The following is a 16,062-nucleotide window of genomic DNA, read 5'->3' on the forward strand; positions in this document are numbered from 1 at the left end:
AGTAATCTGTGCAAACAGATCAATAATGAGTCAATCAAAGGGGACATCTGGTGCTGATAAAAGAGAGAAAGTGGAGGACCAGGTGCGTTCAAGGTCGAGACCAAAGAACGAGCAGAAAAGACTCACTTCAGGGGTTGGTGTTTCATCTCTACAGACCGTCAGGCGCGTCTTTGAACTCACCAGATTGAGCTCGAACAGGATTTATTAATTTATCAAAATAAAAAATTAATCAATCCGGTAAAGTGGACCCAGTCTCGGAGGCAGATCTTCTGCGAGATGTCGGAGGATTCCACCAAATAATAATGTGCTTGCGGGAGAAATCCAGATATGGGAGGAGATGCAGACTGATGCTTCATCACCTCCACCTTCAAGGCATCAGTGTGCGCGTGTGAGGCGTTCAGTGTCCTTCTATCATCTGACGTGTGTAAAATACGATCGATCCACCCGATTTGTGTCTTTGTTGAACCTTTACTTTTCTACCCCCCCCCCCCCCTGATGGTACAGCCTTCTTTTTTATTACCTTAATAGCAGTTTCATTTGATTTCGATTTTTTAAATTGTATTCTTTATAGGCATTCACCTTGACCACCTGTGTTATATCAGTATTGCTAATTACCGGGTTGTTAAAATATTGTTGATATAATTGTGCTCTTTCCCTTAATTGTACGTTTTCTTTTTCCCATTCATCTCTGCTATGAACCAACTTACTGAAGAAATAAACTGCACTAAGGAGGCTCATGTTTTATTAATTTGTATTTGTACACGTTTGTATTTCTGACGGACACGTTGAAGAGGTTCCGTATCTTCGTCTTAGATGCTTCTTTCTTTTCAATGTGACATTAGGACAGTTTGCTGCATGTGAATGACGGCAGAGTTCAATCATGGAGCTTGAAGTTCCCTTATTGTGAAATGTAAACAGCATTCTGCTCATACTAAAACTATTAAAGTCTGCTCTACCATAGTTCTAACTTTAAACATTTAAACAGGACCTGATCGCCTAATGAGAAGGAAACAAAAAGGTTTCAAAAGTTGTAAATGCAAACTTTGTAATAAATGAGACACATGTGGCCTCACGGTCTTTTTCAGATATTTCCAGGCACTTTATAGAGTTTCTAGCCTTCACAGACAGAAAAAACAAGCTTTTTAAAGAGTCCTGAGTAAAGACGGAAAGTGACATCACAGCAACAGGACCAAAAGAAGCCGGATCAATGTGAAGATGTTTATTTGGAGGATAATCTCAATAATTAAAAACCAGTATTTGCATTTGCTTTCACAAACAAGATTGTCCGCAGAGAGCCCCCCGACACACGTCTAGCCCTTAAACATTCCCACAAATATCTCAACCCCCCATCCAAAAAAACGTACTCCCGTATATATGTCTATATATGTGAATATTTACAGGTCAGAAAATATAAACAGCAACTCTGCATTGGGAAGATAAAAAGCAAAATGGACCTCTTCAGTGACGTGAAGGTCAGGAGCAACAAGCAGGAGGTGAAGGAGCACCAGGGAGTTGATGCTGAAATAAGTCTGTCATAAAGTGTCAACAACAACAAAAGGGGGGGGGGCATCACCGGGGTCAGAGAAAATAATGATGTTAAAAATAGGAAAATAATCCAGAGAAACTTCATTTCATCCACACTGAGGGAGGGAGGAAAGTTCTGGGGGGGGGGGGGGGGGGGGGTTCTGGAGATCCTGGAGGTACATGGTCACTGTGAGGAAGTTCAGATCGACGTCTCCTTGTCCTCCGGATTCACGCAGCAAACAAGACCCGGACCGGACTCCACACACCAGGCTTCTTCCTCCCTCTTCAGAGTGTGTGTGTGTGTGTGTGTGTTCATCAGTGCGTTTCACTGCAGCTGGACTCTGTACGCACAGATGAGGAGCTTCACCTGAAGGAAGGACATCATAACCTGGATGAGTCACTTTTTGAACCCTGTTTATTGTGCTTTGTGTGTGTGTGTGTGCGCGCGCGTCACCTTGGCTGCCGGGGCGTCTGCCAGTCGGATGAAGAGTCGGTTGATGCCTGGAACCGGACTGAAGGAGTAGATGAAGTGACTGTCCTGAATGTTTGAAGAAGATCAAAATATGGGTTAACATGAGCTGGGGTTCTCGGACGGTTCCTCTGAAGAGTAGATCTGAACCAACCAGGAAGATGGGCAGCTGGAACTTGTCGTTGAGAACCACGGCGTGAACGCTGCAGGGACCACACAGCCGTGCCGTGATCTCAGACAGGAAGTTGGCGTGGAAGATGAAGAGGAGGATGCCCGAGCCTGGAGTAGGGGAGGAACGAGGTGATCCTGATGACTTTTAGTAACCTCTTGCAGACGGCTGACCACTAAGAGGTGTGTTTGTTTTGCGTACCCTCGGGCTGCGGCTGCGACTTGAAGCCAAAGTCCAGGGAGAAGTCGGGACCCTCGCAGAGCCGATGGCAGGCGAGCGGGAAGACGGGCTCCAGCAGCACCAGGCGGGACTCAAAGTAGGCCCGGATGGTGTCCTCCGCCACGCTGGACAGCCTGAGGGACAAAAAGGATCTTTATCTGCGCACCTGATGGGGTTCCAACGGTGGTTCTGAGTCTCTCTCTGGACTCACATGGCCGTGTGGTCCTTGATGAGGTCGCACACCATCAGGTTGTTGCCCAGCTTGGCGAAGTACATGGCGACCGTCTTGTTCTTGGACACCACGTTGCAGTCGGCCCCGTACTCCAGCAGGAGGCGCACCACGTCGGCGTTCCCCCTCTTGCACGCCTGCAGGTGGAAGGAGAAGGAAACGTTTCTAAAAAATATTGTTATTCTATATCTAGGATTCCAAAACGCATCCAAATAAACCCGACTGGTATTTTCTTTCCCTCTAACAATATATGTCAGGGTTACGGTTATTCTGCACTAAAGACTTGTTCGAGTGTGTGTGTGCGCGGATTCACCCTCATCAGCGCAGTCTCCCCGCTCAGCGTCTGAGCGTTGACGTAGGAACCCGCCTCCAGCAGGATGGCAACGGTGGTCAAGAAATTCTGACAAAGAGGACGGGAAACCCAAGCAATTCAAACCGATTCGTCCGCTTTGGGGCATGGAGCTAAAAAAAAAAATCAGAGAGCGGCTCGTCTCGGGTACCTTCTCGGCGGCGTGCATCAGCGCCGTGGTGCCGTTCTTCTGTCGCCCGTTCACCCTCACCCCCTTCTTGATCAGCAGCCGCAGGATGTCGTCCTGCCCCCCCGCCGCGGCCAGCATGCTCAGGGACATGCCGCTGACGTCCTGTGGACAGATAGACAAGCTGCATTCTGTGTAGTGACCAGCAGGGGGCGACTCTTCTGGTCCCATAGACGTCTATGGAGGAAATGACTACTTCTGTGTAGTGACCAGCAGGGGGCGACTCCTCTGGTCCCATAGACGTCTATGAGGAAATGACTCTACTTCTGTGTGGTGACCAGCAGGGGGCAACTCCTCTGCTCCCATAGACGTCTATGAGGAAATGACTATTTCTCTCGTAAACATTGTAAATATGAGTTTATGGTCTCAGTCTCTAGTTTCAAGTCTTCTTCAATGCACCTCATCGGTTTGAAAGCTCTTCATCTTCAAACAGACGAAAGGAGGACACGACGGACAGAACAATGTCGTTGAAGTAAGTAACATTTTTCCTTTTTGAGTTGATTGTTAATGCAATTTTTTACCCTATTTAATCTAGTTAAATTAGGAATATTTTCTCCAGATTTGTTTTTAGGAAGGCACTTGTTTTTGGGATTGTTATTTTGTGGTTTTGGGGGAGGACAGTATGTATGATTTTATAAAGATAGTGAAATCTTGTCGGCGAGTCGATTTACTTTCCCTTCAGGTGCTGAATGGTGATCGCTGTGCCTTACAAGTCACACTCTGTGTTCCAATTACATTGGAATCTTTGTGTTAATTTTTACAATTAACCAAAATTTGGTTATTTGAATGTCATCGTCGGCAGGGAGGGAGGGGGTTGGATTGGGCGATTAGGTCAAAGTTAAGGGGCCCAATGTGTTACGACTCTTCAGTCATGTTACAATGCAACAGTCATTCTCCACTTTCTCAAACTCGTCCAAACAATCAGATAGTTAGGCAGAAACTTTAGGAACCCTCTAAAATAAATACATCGTCTTTCCCATAACAGCAAAATCTTTTAGCAAGAAGCATTTTATTGTACAAGCCGAAGTCATAAGAGCCTTACAATATTCAATAAGAAGTCGACATAATTACAAACAGGATGAAGAGTCACACGCACTGTGTGCTTATACACTACAGCAATGAAAGCAAGTCATCTACTCTACGGGGGGTAGTGTTTGAACATCACTCAACCTTCTGTACACTGGAATACAGATGGACTCCATCCACGAGGAGGGTGTTGTGAACATCTGGAAGGGCTTGGGTACGAGAGGTGAACCCTGGTTACTGAGCAGAGGACGACCGACTAAGTGCTATCGGGAACTTCAGAGACATTAAAGACACAGACGGGTCACTTCGTCCCGAATTAGACATCAGCTTCATCTTAAACTCAAGCTTTCGATATCCAGTTAAAAGAAAAACCTTCAACAACGTTTGCATGTGACGGAAAAACAAAAAGACAAAAGTTTAATGTTAATGAAATGTGCAAATTTAATAAGAAAACTGCAGTGTGATATGGGGGGGAGGTGAGGGTTGTCTAGCGCAGAGGTCACCAACCCCGGTACCGGTCCTCATTTGAACCCTTTCTGGAAGGTTTATTTTTGATTCCCTCCCACCTACGAGAGCTCGTCCCTCTTGACAAGTTTACCAATTTTTTTTAATATTTCCACTGCACGAGAGGCTCTATAATCCATAATTTCCGATTAGATGGAAGGAAATATGAGCATTCCCATTTTGGGAAATTAAAAAAAAAACAATTCTGTCCAAAGCAATGTCGATTTTTGATTCAGATCACTGATTAACTTTTGTAATAAAACTTTTCTTCCGTAAAACGAAAACTGCACTCATTATTTTTGTCAAATGTGATTGTGATTGAAATGTGAACAAGATCAGGGAACAATAAATTATCAAGCAAATGATCTACGCGGTAAGGCAATGGCATCGGACAAATACTGGATATCAATGTCAAAAACATCCAGATAGTAGAAGCCAAAAACAAAGTCATACAAATGGGCTCAATGTGTTTAGAGTATATCGAACATGATAAAGTACTAAAACGTTCTACCTAGTTACTGTGTACTGGTACAAAAATACAACCAAACCTTTTGGCAGCTTGTTAACACTCAAAGACAAAAAAAATAATAATGAAATATATATAAGTAAAGGTAACATTTACCAAGAGGATTCTCTGAAGTTTCCCATACTGAAGTGAGGTATACACAGGGAGAACGTCAGATAGGAAGGTGCACCTTCAGCCATCGGGCCCTCGGAGGCCTCTACAATAAAGGCTACTGGCTAAAGCAAAGAGTACGAATCATTTGGGCATCAAGTCTATCACGCTGACCGGATGCAAACAACAATTCTTTTTTCTTTTGCTTTCTTTTGATCAAAGTGAATTAAAACACGATTAAAAATGGTAGAAGCAGAAGGATGGAAGTAGAGGCGGACCCCCCCCCCCCTCCCCTCTGCGGCTACCTTTGCTCAGTGCATTGTGGAAAAACGTCCCGGTGGCTACGGCTGCGTGGCCAGAAATCCATGTCACGGTATTTAGAAAGGTTCTGACGGGATGTGGCGGCAAACACATTCATTGACCCCGAAGAGGACGCCCACCTCGACAGCTGCCCGCTGGCCAACTTGCTCCTCACTGGTCGGCGAGTTAGCTCGTTAGCGTGTTGAAGTTCGGCAAGGTAATTTCTACAAACATACAATTATTAGTGTTCCAAATTGTTTGTGTCACAAGCTGTCGTGGTGTTTGTTACGGAGTGAACCGCGACTCGATCTCAACACACGTCAGACAAGTAGCTGCGACCGCTGGACGCCCCTCCATGAGGCCAAAAATTCACTGTCAGTTGTTATGGCGTAACACCGGTATGGTATTTACCGTTTGAACCGGTATACCGGCAGCCCTACCAGTGGCACCTAAATCTTCAACCACTTGCTTTCACGAATTATAGTTATTGTAAAAGCGAGTTTGGTTGCACACAGCCGTCTAGCTGTCTGGCGAGGGGAAGGGGGGGGTGAAATCGACTAAATGATTGCACGTCTAAATTAGAACACTTTCTAGAGGTTACACATCAGAATGCGTCACATACACTAATATGCAATCTAACCATGTAAAAAACATTAATATCAGCCTTTTTTCTATGCCAAAGCTACAGTACAAATGTCCTCCACCCGCTTTAGTGTTTATTCATGCAGCAGCACACCAGTGGCTCGGTCGGGTGGACTCCATTCTGAATACATCAGGAAGCTTTTTCCCGTGTGAATAAAACACTGAGAGGGCCGTTTGTAAACCCCATATAATGTGAGCTCAGAGCCATCACCTTCTTTGGAAGTCCATTACAGATATTTACAGGGACAGATAAACGGGGCCGTCCCACTCGGTGACGGGGTTGCTAAGGACCTCTGGTTGGGGTTCTTCGCTCTGTTTGGAGGCCACAGCGTGCCCTCTCCGCTTCATCGACTGAATGGTGTTATGCACAAAGTATTTGACCTCCCTCCACGTCCGGCTGTTCAAGACCGGCTCGGCAGCCAGGCAGGCGTCGCAGTCCCTTTTGCCCGGCACTTTGACAAGTTTGCAGAAGTCTCCCAGCTGGCGCCTCACAGCGGCCTGCTCCTCCTTGTTCCACAGCCGCTTGTTTCTCTTCTGAGGTTTGACGGCCGCGCCGACCTTCTTCCCTGCGGCGGCAGCGGCGGCTGGGCGCTCCCTCGCGACCGGCGGCGCATCGGGAGCGCCGGGCCCGTGGATCGTGGGGACCACCTGCGCGGTGGCGTAAACCGCCGGACTCGAGTGGTTCAGGGCGGCGAACGGGGAGACGATGTGCCTGCTCCGGTCACTGAGCGGCGAGAAGGCGTGGGTGAGCATCGGCGCGCTCGCATTCAACGTGGTGAAGGTGGGGACCATCGAGGTGCTCGGTGCGGTGAAGGTGGTAAAATTAGGAATCAGCGGTGGGCCCATGGCGTCCTGTGGGGTGTACCCGGAGGACGGCGCCATACTGGTCGCGTTGTGCGAGTAAGAAGACAGCGGCAGCATTAAGCTGTTGTCCGATGTGTATTGAGGAGGCATCAGTGCACTCGTAGTGTTGTGTGGAGTAAACGTTGGCACCACTTGAGTGTCGGTACCATTCAATGGCGTCAAAGTGGAAATGAGAGGCTGACTGCCGTGGATCATGTCCACGCTAGTAGAACACAAGGTTGCATACGTTGAGGTCATCTCTTGGACGTAGTTGGTTGGAGCCATTGTCATGCAACAGCTTTCTCTCAGGTGATCTGGATTCACGGTTGTCAAACTACAGACAACCGATGAGTCTTCAAAATCCTTCTCCATGGTTTGGACTCCTGCCGTCGGGCTCTTTGGACTCTCGTTAACATTCTCCTCAGACTTATGCTGGTTGCTTCTCCTCCGCATTGTTTGTAGTGTGTTGTGTACGTAGTTTTTGACGTCCGTCCAAGATCTTCCTCCAAGATCTGGCTCAGCGGCTATGCAAGCGTTGCACTCCTTTTTGCCTGGAACCTTCATCCCTGTGATAAATTCACTCAAGTAGCGCTTCACTGCAGTCTGCTCCCTCTCATTCCAAGGCCTTCTCTTCAAAGCAGGCTTCTGAACAGTCCCTGAGAAAAGATAAGAGCATAGACATCATGATCATGTCAGAACAGTCGCTTAAAATGATAGTCATGTTGATTCTAGACATCGACCGTTCATTCCTCATCTTGGAAAAAGACAAGATTTTATTTCATGGACAGCTTCTTTTTCCAACACGGTTTTATAGTCAAAAGGTCCGGGGGAAACAACAGAGTCTACCTTGAGTGAAGGCTGGTTCATGAACTTGTTTTTTAAAAAGGTTTAAGAGTGAAGTGTGGTTCGGGGGTAGCAGGGAAACGTTCCAAGCAACAGTGCCGGCTCTGAGAAAAGGTTAGCTTAGATGCTGCGAGGGGCTAGCATCAGTTAGACCCAAACTGAAGAGCCTTTCTTTAACTTTAAGCATTTCTTGGTGAGTTTGACTGACGGATGATTCATCCACCTAAAGTATTTTTTTTAAGTCCCTGCCCTTTTGCAAACACTTTTCAATGAATCCTTCTCGGATGGTTAAAGTGCAACAGACCATCTGGTGGGTTAGGTGCCCTTACTCTTGCAATTACCAAGGAACAAGGAAAGGTCGGATGATGAGGAAGTGCACAACAGTCATGTTTGATTTGGAACAAAAGCGACCACAGTGGGATCAGTAAGTAGCCTACATATCGAACACAGTGCAATACAAGGAAGTTGAAGCAAGCATCCAAATGGTCAATGGTATGAAATAACACATTACAAAACCAAAGAGTCCAAAAGGTACTCACCATCTACTGCAGGGCTTGTTGGACTTGATGGCAGCGCTCGGTCCATCTTGAGAAGTTGTTTGCTCACTTCCTCCAGCTCCGACGCATTCTTTAAGAGCCTGAAACAGTCCTGGCTGCTCCTTCCCAACAGCTTGGCCACTTGATCCACTTCCCCTTCGCTGAGGCTCATTAGCTGCCAGTAGCTGGCAATCTGCTCTCTTAGCGACGAGGACAGAAGTGCTTCTGGGTTCTTAACTCCACATTCCATTGCACACCGTCGGAAACAGTCTAGGCCTCTGATGAAGGACGGGCCCTCGGTCCGGGCGAACAGGTAGAGGTTGGATTTAGACACACCTGCTTGGTCCCGGTTTGCGATGAGCAAGTCGATCGACGCAACCATCCTTTCCGTCAGCAGGACCAGCACGTTCCTCCCATACTGACCCTCCAATTCCAACCTGGTGAAGCTGCCGCCAAGGTCCAACTCCAATTTGGTGCTTTTCCTTACTTGATCGGCGGAGGGCACAAATGCTCCACGACTCTTCTTGCTAATGTAAGTGTTCAAGAGCATCCGACCAATGTTCCCGACCCTTCCTCTGTTAAACAGACACACGTCTGCCAGAGTGGCCTCGCTGAGCTTTTTCCACGTTGACAAATTGGGACTCTCTTTCAACTCCTTGATGGCTTCCTCTTCTTCCCCCGCGATAAATGTGTAGAGTTTCATCAAGTCTTCTGTCACAGTCGATTGGTCCACTTCCTCTTTCTTGACCCCTTGCTTCAACGATAATGCGAGAGCCTTGCGAGAAAAACACTGGTTCCATTTTGTGTCAAGAAGTTGAATGAACTTTTTCACTTCGCTCTCGGTCTCCCCGTCCTCGGTCATGCGACTTTCCCCGAAAGCGATTTCCGCTGCCCGCTTCAAAGAGTAGCCGATCTTTGAGACGAGGGAGGCGGTTTTAAACTTACTGGAACTGGGGTCAAAGCCGCTGGCTTTTTTGGCGCCTTCAACGGCCAATTCAAATCTGGAGGGTTGACATAGTTCATGGAGGTACTTGACGCTGGCGTCAAGCTCATTTACGGCGACCACGAATCTTCCCAGTTCCCTCATCTTCTGTGCGATATACGCAAACTGAGACTTGTCGTGGTAGTACTTCGCAGACAGCGCATTGCCGTATTTGCAAATGAGAGGGTCATTCCTGATGTGCCGCGAGACGTCGTCTTGATGCATAATGTGGATGATTTCTTCGCAGCCCCCGGTTAAGAACTCGGACATGGGGAGCAGACGGGAGGCGGCGCTGTGGACTCTTTTTGTTCTGTCGGAAGACTTCCTGGCTTTGCATGACCTCTCGTGTCTCCATAGATCAGTTTTGCGGTAAAAAGCGAAGCAGTGCTGGCAAGGCAGGAAGTCCCTAACGGATACACTGGAATTCTTAACCTGTTTCTTGGTGACAATTTCCCCCTCGCCGCTTTTGAGAACTTGGCAATTGTGTTCATAATCTCCTTTATTGCGAATTTGGTCAAGCAAAGACTGTCGGACTTTGGAACCTTTAGGGAAGTGTATCGCGTGGGCAACATTGCTTTCCTCTGCGTGTTTCCTTTCCAGGTGCTTGGCAATCTGCGTAAAAGCCATTTTACAATATAAACAGAAGTGCTTCTTACAGGACTCTTTCTTCTCTGTGTCCGCTTTGCCGGGTGTTGCTTCCAGCACCTTCCTACAAGTCCTGGAACTGGATCGCGTCGGTTGAGTCCGCTCCACGGCCTTAATGAGATGCCGCAACTGCGTTTTGGGGATCTCCTCGGGGCCCGACTCGGACGGAACCTGATCCGGATCATCTGACTGACCGGCCGCCACATCCTCGTCACTCGAGTCGTTGGCCTCCTGGTGGGACCTTTGTTTTTTAGCCTTGCCCCTTTGCTGAGTTTTGCCATTGGCCCTGGTCACCATCCTTCCCGCATTCCTGGTGCGAAGCGAACAAATTCTGCTGGATGAGCCACCACTTGTGTCGTCTGACATCTGGTCTTCCTGCGCCTGCTCTCGTTGGCCTCCCTGCTCACTGGCTGAATCACAAGCACTGTTTTGGGATTCGGTTATATCCCGTCCCCTTTCTGTCCCTTGCTCAGTGTATATACTGGCAGGGCAGCTTGGCCTTTTGTGGCCGTCTCTTGGACCATCCAAATCTTGCAGGATATTTTCTTTTACTCTTGGATGTCCCTCGTCATGTTTCGCACTGTCAAGGTTAGATCTCAATCTGAGACCACTACTCGAACTTCTCTCTTCAATCAAGCTCCTCTGTCCTTCAATTGACCTCGTCTCACCAATAGTACAAGCCTGTAGAGAGAACAAGCATTTGTAAGACTCATTGCCAGATCAGATAACATGAAGAATTTGACTTGAATGTATTTGAAACATATATCCTTTAGGGGACAAATATGGAGGGGGGAACCAAACAAAAAAAAGGGAAATTTTGGTTTGAAATTTGTTTAAGTAGTGGAGATAAGTTAGGTGAATTATTTTTCTTTTGGGGCTGCCTTTTAAACCTTCTTAGCACATTTTTCAATAACTGTTTAATGCACCAGCACCATGGCAACGGCCCACCAAGGATCCAGGCTCATTCAAACCCTGACACCTCTGAAGTCTCGGTACAAAAACCACATGTGACCCATTCGAGAACAGTTAATGGCTTTATTGGACCAAGCAGCGATTTGACATTGTAAATGTCTCACCAAGTATATATGTAGTCATGGGGTGTTGGATGAAATGCTCCATGGAGAGAACAGGATATGCACTAGACCTACATTCATGGCTTGCAATCAAAACAAATTATTATTTTACTTTTGATGTCATAAACAAAGTTTTCCATGAAACCTGCGACGTACAAATCAAAATATGGAAACAATTATTGGGGGTTTTCCACAGAAATGTATTAAGTATTATTATTTAGAATATGTTTGATGCTACGGTAAAATAAATAAAATCCCCTGACCACATGACCTCCACTGATGCATGCTGGCTGGACGTGTGCTATGATGTTCTTGGTGGTACACGTTCTAAAAATACGCTGTTCATGGTGGTACACGTTCTAAAAATACGCAGTGAAGTACCTGCTGCAAAGGGTTCATCTTGTCCCGCTACTTCATGTCTTCGGGGTCTTCTTCTCTGCAAAGAAAAATGACACCGGTCTCTAACGGGAAAACCATCATGAAGTCACGCGGAATGAACAACACCGGGTCAAAGTTACACATTAGCAACTAACGAGGGATTTTATGCACCCCCCCCCCCCTCCGCTAAAACTAAGTGGCTCAGGTAAAAGTAAGCTGCAAAGGAATCAAAATGCACATCTTTAAAAGGGTATTATTTAACTCTAATACCCACAAATTATCACAGAGTTTCCTTTTTTAAAACAAAAGTATATATATATATATATCTCTATCTATACTCATTTCATATTTTAACACTACTACAACATTACTCAAAGGGATAGTTTGGATGTTTTAGTGCGGTTGTAAAAGAATTGAGACTTGAAGCAAAGCAATATTCTGCTGTGGAAGGATTTAAGAGTTCTAAAAGAACAAATATTATTCTTTATTTAGATTATTTTCACCTCTTTATTTTTCTGAAGCTGACTGCAGAAAAAATACTTCTTAAAAAAGTCACACAATGACCCAAATAACCAATTAATGGAAGGGGTGTGAAAATATTCTAAAAACAGCAAAGAACACTGTAAACTGATTTGTGTGTTTTTATGCTGCAGTCTTGTTTAAGTAATGCACTGATCTACCGATACGTGCTTCATTACAACCACACTTTGAACATTTTCAACTGTCCCTTAAACATCAAACACACATTTGAAAGCGATGAAAGCATTGCACAGCACACGCTTACCTGGATTCGTTGCAGAAGTATCTTTGGAGTTGTGAAAATCATCTTGAGGCGTTGAATGTTAATACAGATGAAGGAGTACAAAGTCTGCGGATGTGGATCCTGAAGAGACACATTCTCCCACCTGCAGCTCTGGGAGCTGTCTTTAGTTTTCAAAAGCGCTGCGTGGGTTAATTATTGCGTCACCTCTGCATAAGCATCGTGCGGCTTTAATTGTTTCCAAAGAGGCTCCAGAAGTTCCTGTGCTTCGTAAAACAAACTCGTAACTTAAATAAATAAAAGTTTTAAATAAAACATAACTTTATAAAAGTTTTTGTGGACGCCGTCGGTGTGAGAAAATACTTTCATTCTTTCCACTTCTCCCTCAGCTGAAGTGTGATTTTAACAGAAATGGCCTTTAACTTGAACAGAAACAGCTCTGTGGCGCACGCACGCACGCACGCACACACACACACACACACACACACACACACACACACACACACACACACACACACACACACACACACACACACACACACACACACACACACACACACACACACACACACACACACACACACACACACACACACACACACACACACACACACACACACACACACACACTAACATTGAAAAAGTTTTTTTTTGCTTCTTGGAGCTGAAGACTCGAGCTAAATATAAAAGCACCGTATTTTTTGCACTATAAGGCGCACTGTCAATGAATGGTCTATTTTCGATCTTTTTTCATATATAAAGCACACTGGACTATAAGGCGCATTAAGCGGGAAAAAAAAAGTCAGATAAGTCAGTCAGTCAGTCAGTCAAACTTTATTAAACGCGTTCATATAATAATAACTCTCAACATTATTCAAACGTTAATGGGCGTATTCACAATAACTACCAACCTTGTTCAGTGGTAACTCGTAAAATACAACACAATACACTCACTTTTTCAGTTTATTCTTCGTCCACAAATCCTTCAAATTCTTCATCTTCAGTGTCAGAGTTTAACAGTTGGGCGATTACGGCATCCAACATGCCCGAACCCCTCTCGTCATCATCCGAGTCAGTGTCGGTTCCGGCCTGTGAAAGCTCGGACCACAGTTGAGACCGATACCTCAGCCCAGGCATCCACGATCCATTGGCATATAGCGGCGTAAGTTGCCCGGCGCCGTCTCCCTGTCTTGGTGAATGTGTGTTCGCCTTCTGCCGTCCACTGCTCCCCCGCAGCTCGCAGCTCAACTTTGAACGCCCCGTTGACACCAATATCTAGCGGCTGGGGGTCTTTAGTTTATCCACCTGGAATGATGGCGAGCCCCGGAATTAGTTTGCTTCACTTGGTTTTTGACAGCGTCGGTGAGATGGGCGCGCATGGAGCCATCCGGTCTCCTGACGTAGACTTCTCTGAGCCACTCACTCATCTTCTCCTCCTCGTCCATCCAGCCCTTTGGGTTGGCTTTGATCATGACGCCGGCTGGAAACGTTTCTTTTGGCAAAGTCTTCCTCTTGAAAATGACCATGGGTGGAAGCTTCTGGCCATCAGCCTGGCAACTGAGAACTACAGTGAAGGATGACTTCTCGTTCCCGGTGCGTATGGACACCGTTCTGGTCCCTGTTTTCTCCAGTGCGGTTCACGGGGATATCAAAGGTGAGGGGAACCTCGTCCACGTTGGTGACGTGCTCTGGCCGGATCCTCTTTTTCAGTGATCTTGTTTTTGCAGTATGCGCGGAAAATGACCAACTTTTCTTCGTAATCTTTTGGCAGTTGCTGCGAGACGCTAGTTGGTGTGCGGATAGAGATATTACGTCTTTTCATAAAACGAAAGCACCAAGAAGGACCGCCCGGAAAGTCATTGATATTCATGTCCCGTGCGAACGCCGTTGCCTTCAGTCGAATAGAGACTGTAGAGACGCTTCTACCTGCTGCTCTCTGTTCAGTAACCCACTGTTCAATTTTGTCCTCCAACTGTGGCCATTTCGCTTTGTTCCCGCGGAAACTCTGTGTGGTCTTCTTTGCTCGGCGCAGGTCCTTTTCTTGCTTCCTCCACTTCCGTACCATTGATTCATTAACGTTGAATTCTCTCGCAGCGGCTCTATTCCCATGTTCTGCTGCGTGACTGATAGCCTTGAGTTTGAAGTCCGCGTCGTAGGCGAGTCTTTCGACGGGTGCCATTGTGGGGTCCTTATTCACACACTGTAATATTATGGTGAAGCACAGTATGTGTTACTCCGCGACGCTGCTGGCTGCGGTAGCCGCAATGCTGCAAGCGGTGCGGCTTTGTAGTTTACCAAAGTCGTACTAAAACATTTTGACTTAGCGCTGTGAGCGCCTTGTACCACACAAAATCGCTTAGAGGTCAGTAAGCAAAACCAGAATTAATCCATATATACGGTGCTTCGGATTGTAAGGCGTTTTTGAGAAAACTAAAGGCTTTTAAGTGCGCCCCATAGTGCAAAAAATACGGTAAATAAAACAAGGCACAAGCTCTTCTGTTGTTGAAACAAGGTCTGGGTGGATGGTTTTATAAAATAATTTGCCAAAACCAAACATACCTCTTGGTCCAGATTGTAGTCCTCTTTGGAATTAAGGGCCAATTTCACAGCCATGTAGTCTCCACTCTTCACAGCATCACGCAACTCACCTGAAAAAGGGACAAACGTTAGTTTAAGTTAAAACAAAGTTTGCTTTGTAGATCTCGACTAATGGCTTAATCTTTAGTGCGGACTAAGAGAGGCAGGGGTGAGCCACGCGATATTATCACCAAACCTTAATCACCATAAAAAAAAAAAAAAGGATTTCAGTGCTTCTGGTTGTTATTATTTACCCATGAAGAACATTGTTTGAGGGGACCTGAGATCAAACGATGAAAATAAAGATGAAACAAACAGCGCAGCTTCTAAAGACTTCCATCCACCTGGAAGCTTCTAGACACCAGCCATTTTCAGTCTTTATATTGTGATATATGACATTTAGTAGATACTGACTGGGCGATAGCGGCGGACCCGACAGGATCTCGTCCTCCCCGTTCAGATGCTTCTGGAAGTCGTCCAGAGTCATCCAGTCCAGGTTGAGGTCCATTCCCAGGCTCAACGTGGCCTGGCCCTTGTCTGTGCAGAGAGACGCTCCGTCAGGGGGGGGGGGGGGTAAACTAACAGTAACCTGCATCGTGTAAATGCAGTCTTCTCCTCCATCAGTGATGACGTCATCAGACATCATCACTGATGTGTGACTATGTAGCCAGTGACATTGTTTGTGATTCATTGTCTTCTCAAATGTTCATCAAACTCACCGGACTTGTCGGCGCCCCCCGGTGGCTCCTGGCCGTCCAGGTTGTCTTCGCACGCCATGTGGAGCCTGGGCTCACTGTCGTCCCTCCTCTTCCTCCTCTCCTCCGTCGGGGTCTTCCTCTCCCAGCTCCGCTCCCGGGGATCCTCGGCCGGCTTCACCTTGGCCGCTGGCTCCTCCCCCTCCCTCTCCTCGCTGTCCAGGCTGAAGCCGTGACTCTGGCCGGCCCTGGAGGCTGGAAGGAGACACGTCCACATATCTATAAAGGTGCTGTCACCAGTGGGTCAGGGTCAGCCAATTAGATTTATATTAAAGGATAAATATATTACAATATAAATATATTGATATTAAATCTGTTAGAACATGTATATGTATATATTGACATGTACCTATTAGTTTGTTGAGGAAAGACCAACTCAAAAAGCCCCACAAAACTTGGCACAATGAACTATTTTGGATGAAATGTGCCCGTTTTC

General features: G+C 46.4%; 2 protein-coding genes across 2 annotated transcripts; both read right to left on the minus strand.

Annotated features, from left to right (window-relative positions):
* Nucleotides 1-1,204: 1,204 nt before the first annotated feature.
* On the minus strand, nt 1,205-15,858 carry mphosph8 (M-phase phosphoprotein 8). The gene is made up of 10 exons (XM_062564852.1): nt 15,591-15,858; nt 15,286-15,408; nt 14,854-14,942; nt 3,111-3,251; nt 2,924-3,010; nt 2,593-2,747; nt 2,364-2,515; nt 2,148-2,272; nt 1,979-2,062; nt 1,205-1,891 (listed from the first exon to the last, which is right to left on the minus strand). Exons 1-10 carry the CDS (start codon nt 15,841-15,843, stop codon nt 1,850-1,852), a joined length of 1,251 nt encoding a protein of 416 aa, XP_062420836.1. The 5' UTR covers nt 15,844-15,858; the 3' UTR covers nt 1,205-1,849.
* LOC134102857 (uncharacterized) lies at nt 4,136-11,690 on the minus strand. Its single transcript, XM_037488021.2, has 3 exons — nt 11,538-11,690; nt 8,460-10,764; nt 4,136-7,733 (listed from the first exon to the last, which is right to left on the minus strand). Exons 1-3 carry the CDS (start codon nt 11,553-11,555, stop codon nt 6,472-6,474), a joined length of 3,585 nt encoding a protein of 1,194 aa, XP_037343918.2. The 5' UTR covers nt 11,556-11,690; the 3' UTR covers nt 4,136-6,471.
* Nucleotides 15,859-16,062: the final 204 nt, after the last annotated feature.

This window comes from Pungitius pungitius, chromosome 10 (genome assembly GCF_949316345.1).
Source record: "Pungitius pungitius chromosome 10, fPunPun2.1, whole genome shotgun sequence".
Taxonomy (NCBI): domain Eukaryota; kingdom Metazoa; phylum Chordata; class Actinopteri; order Perciformes; family Gasterosteidae; genus Pungitius; species Pungitius pungitius.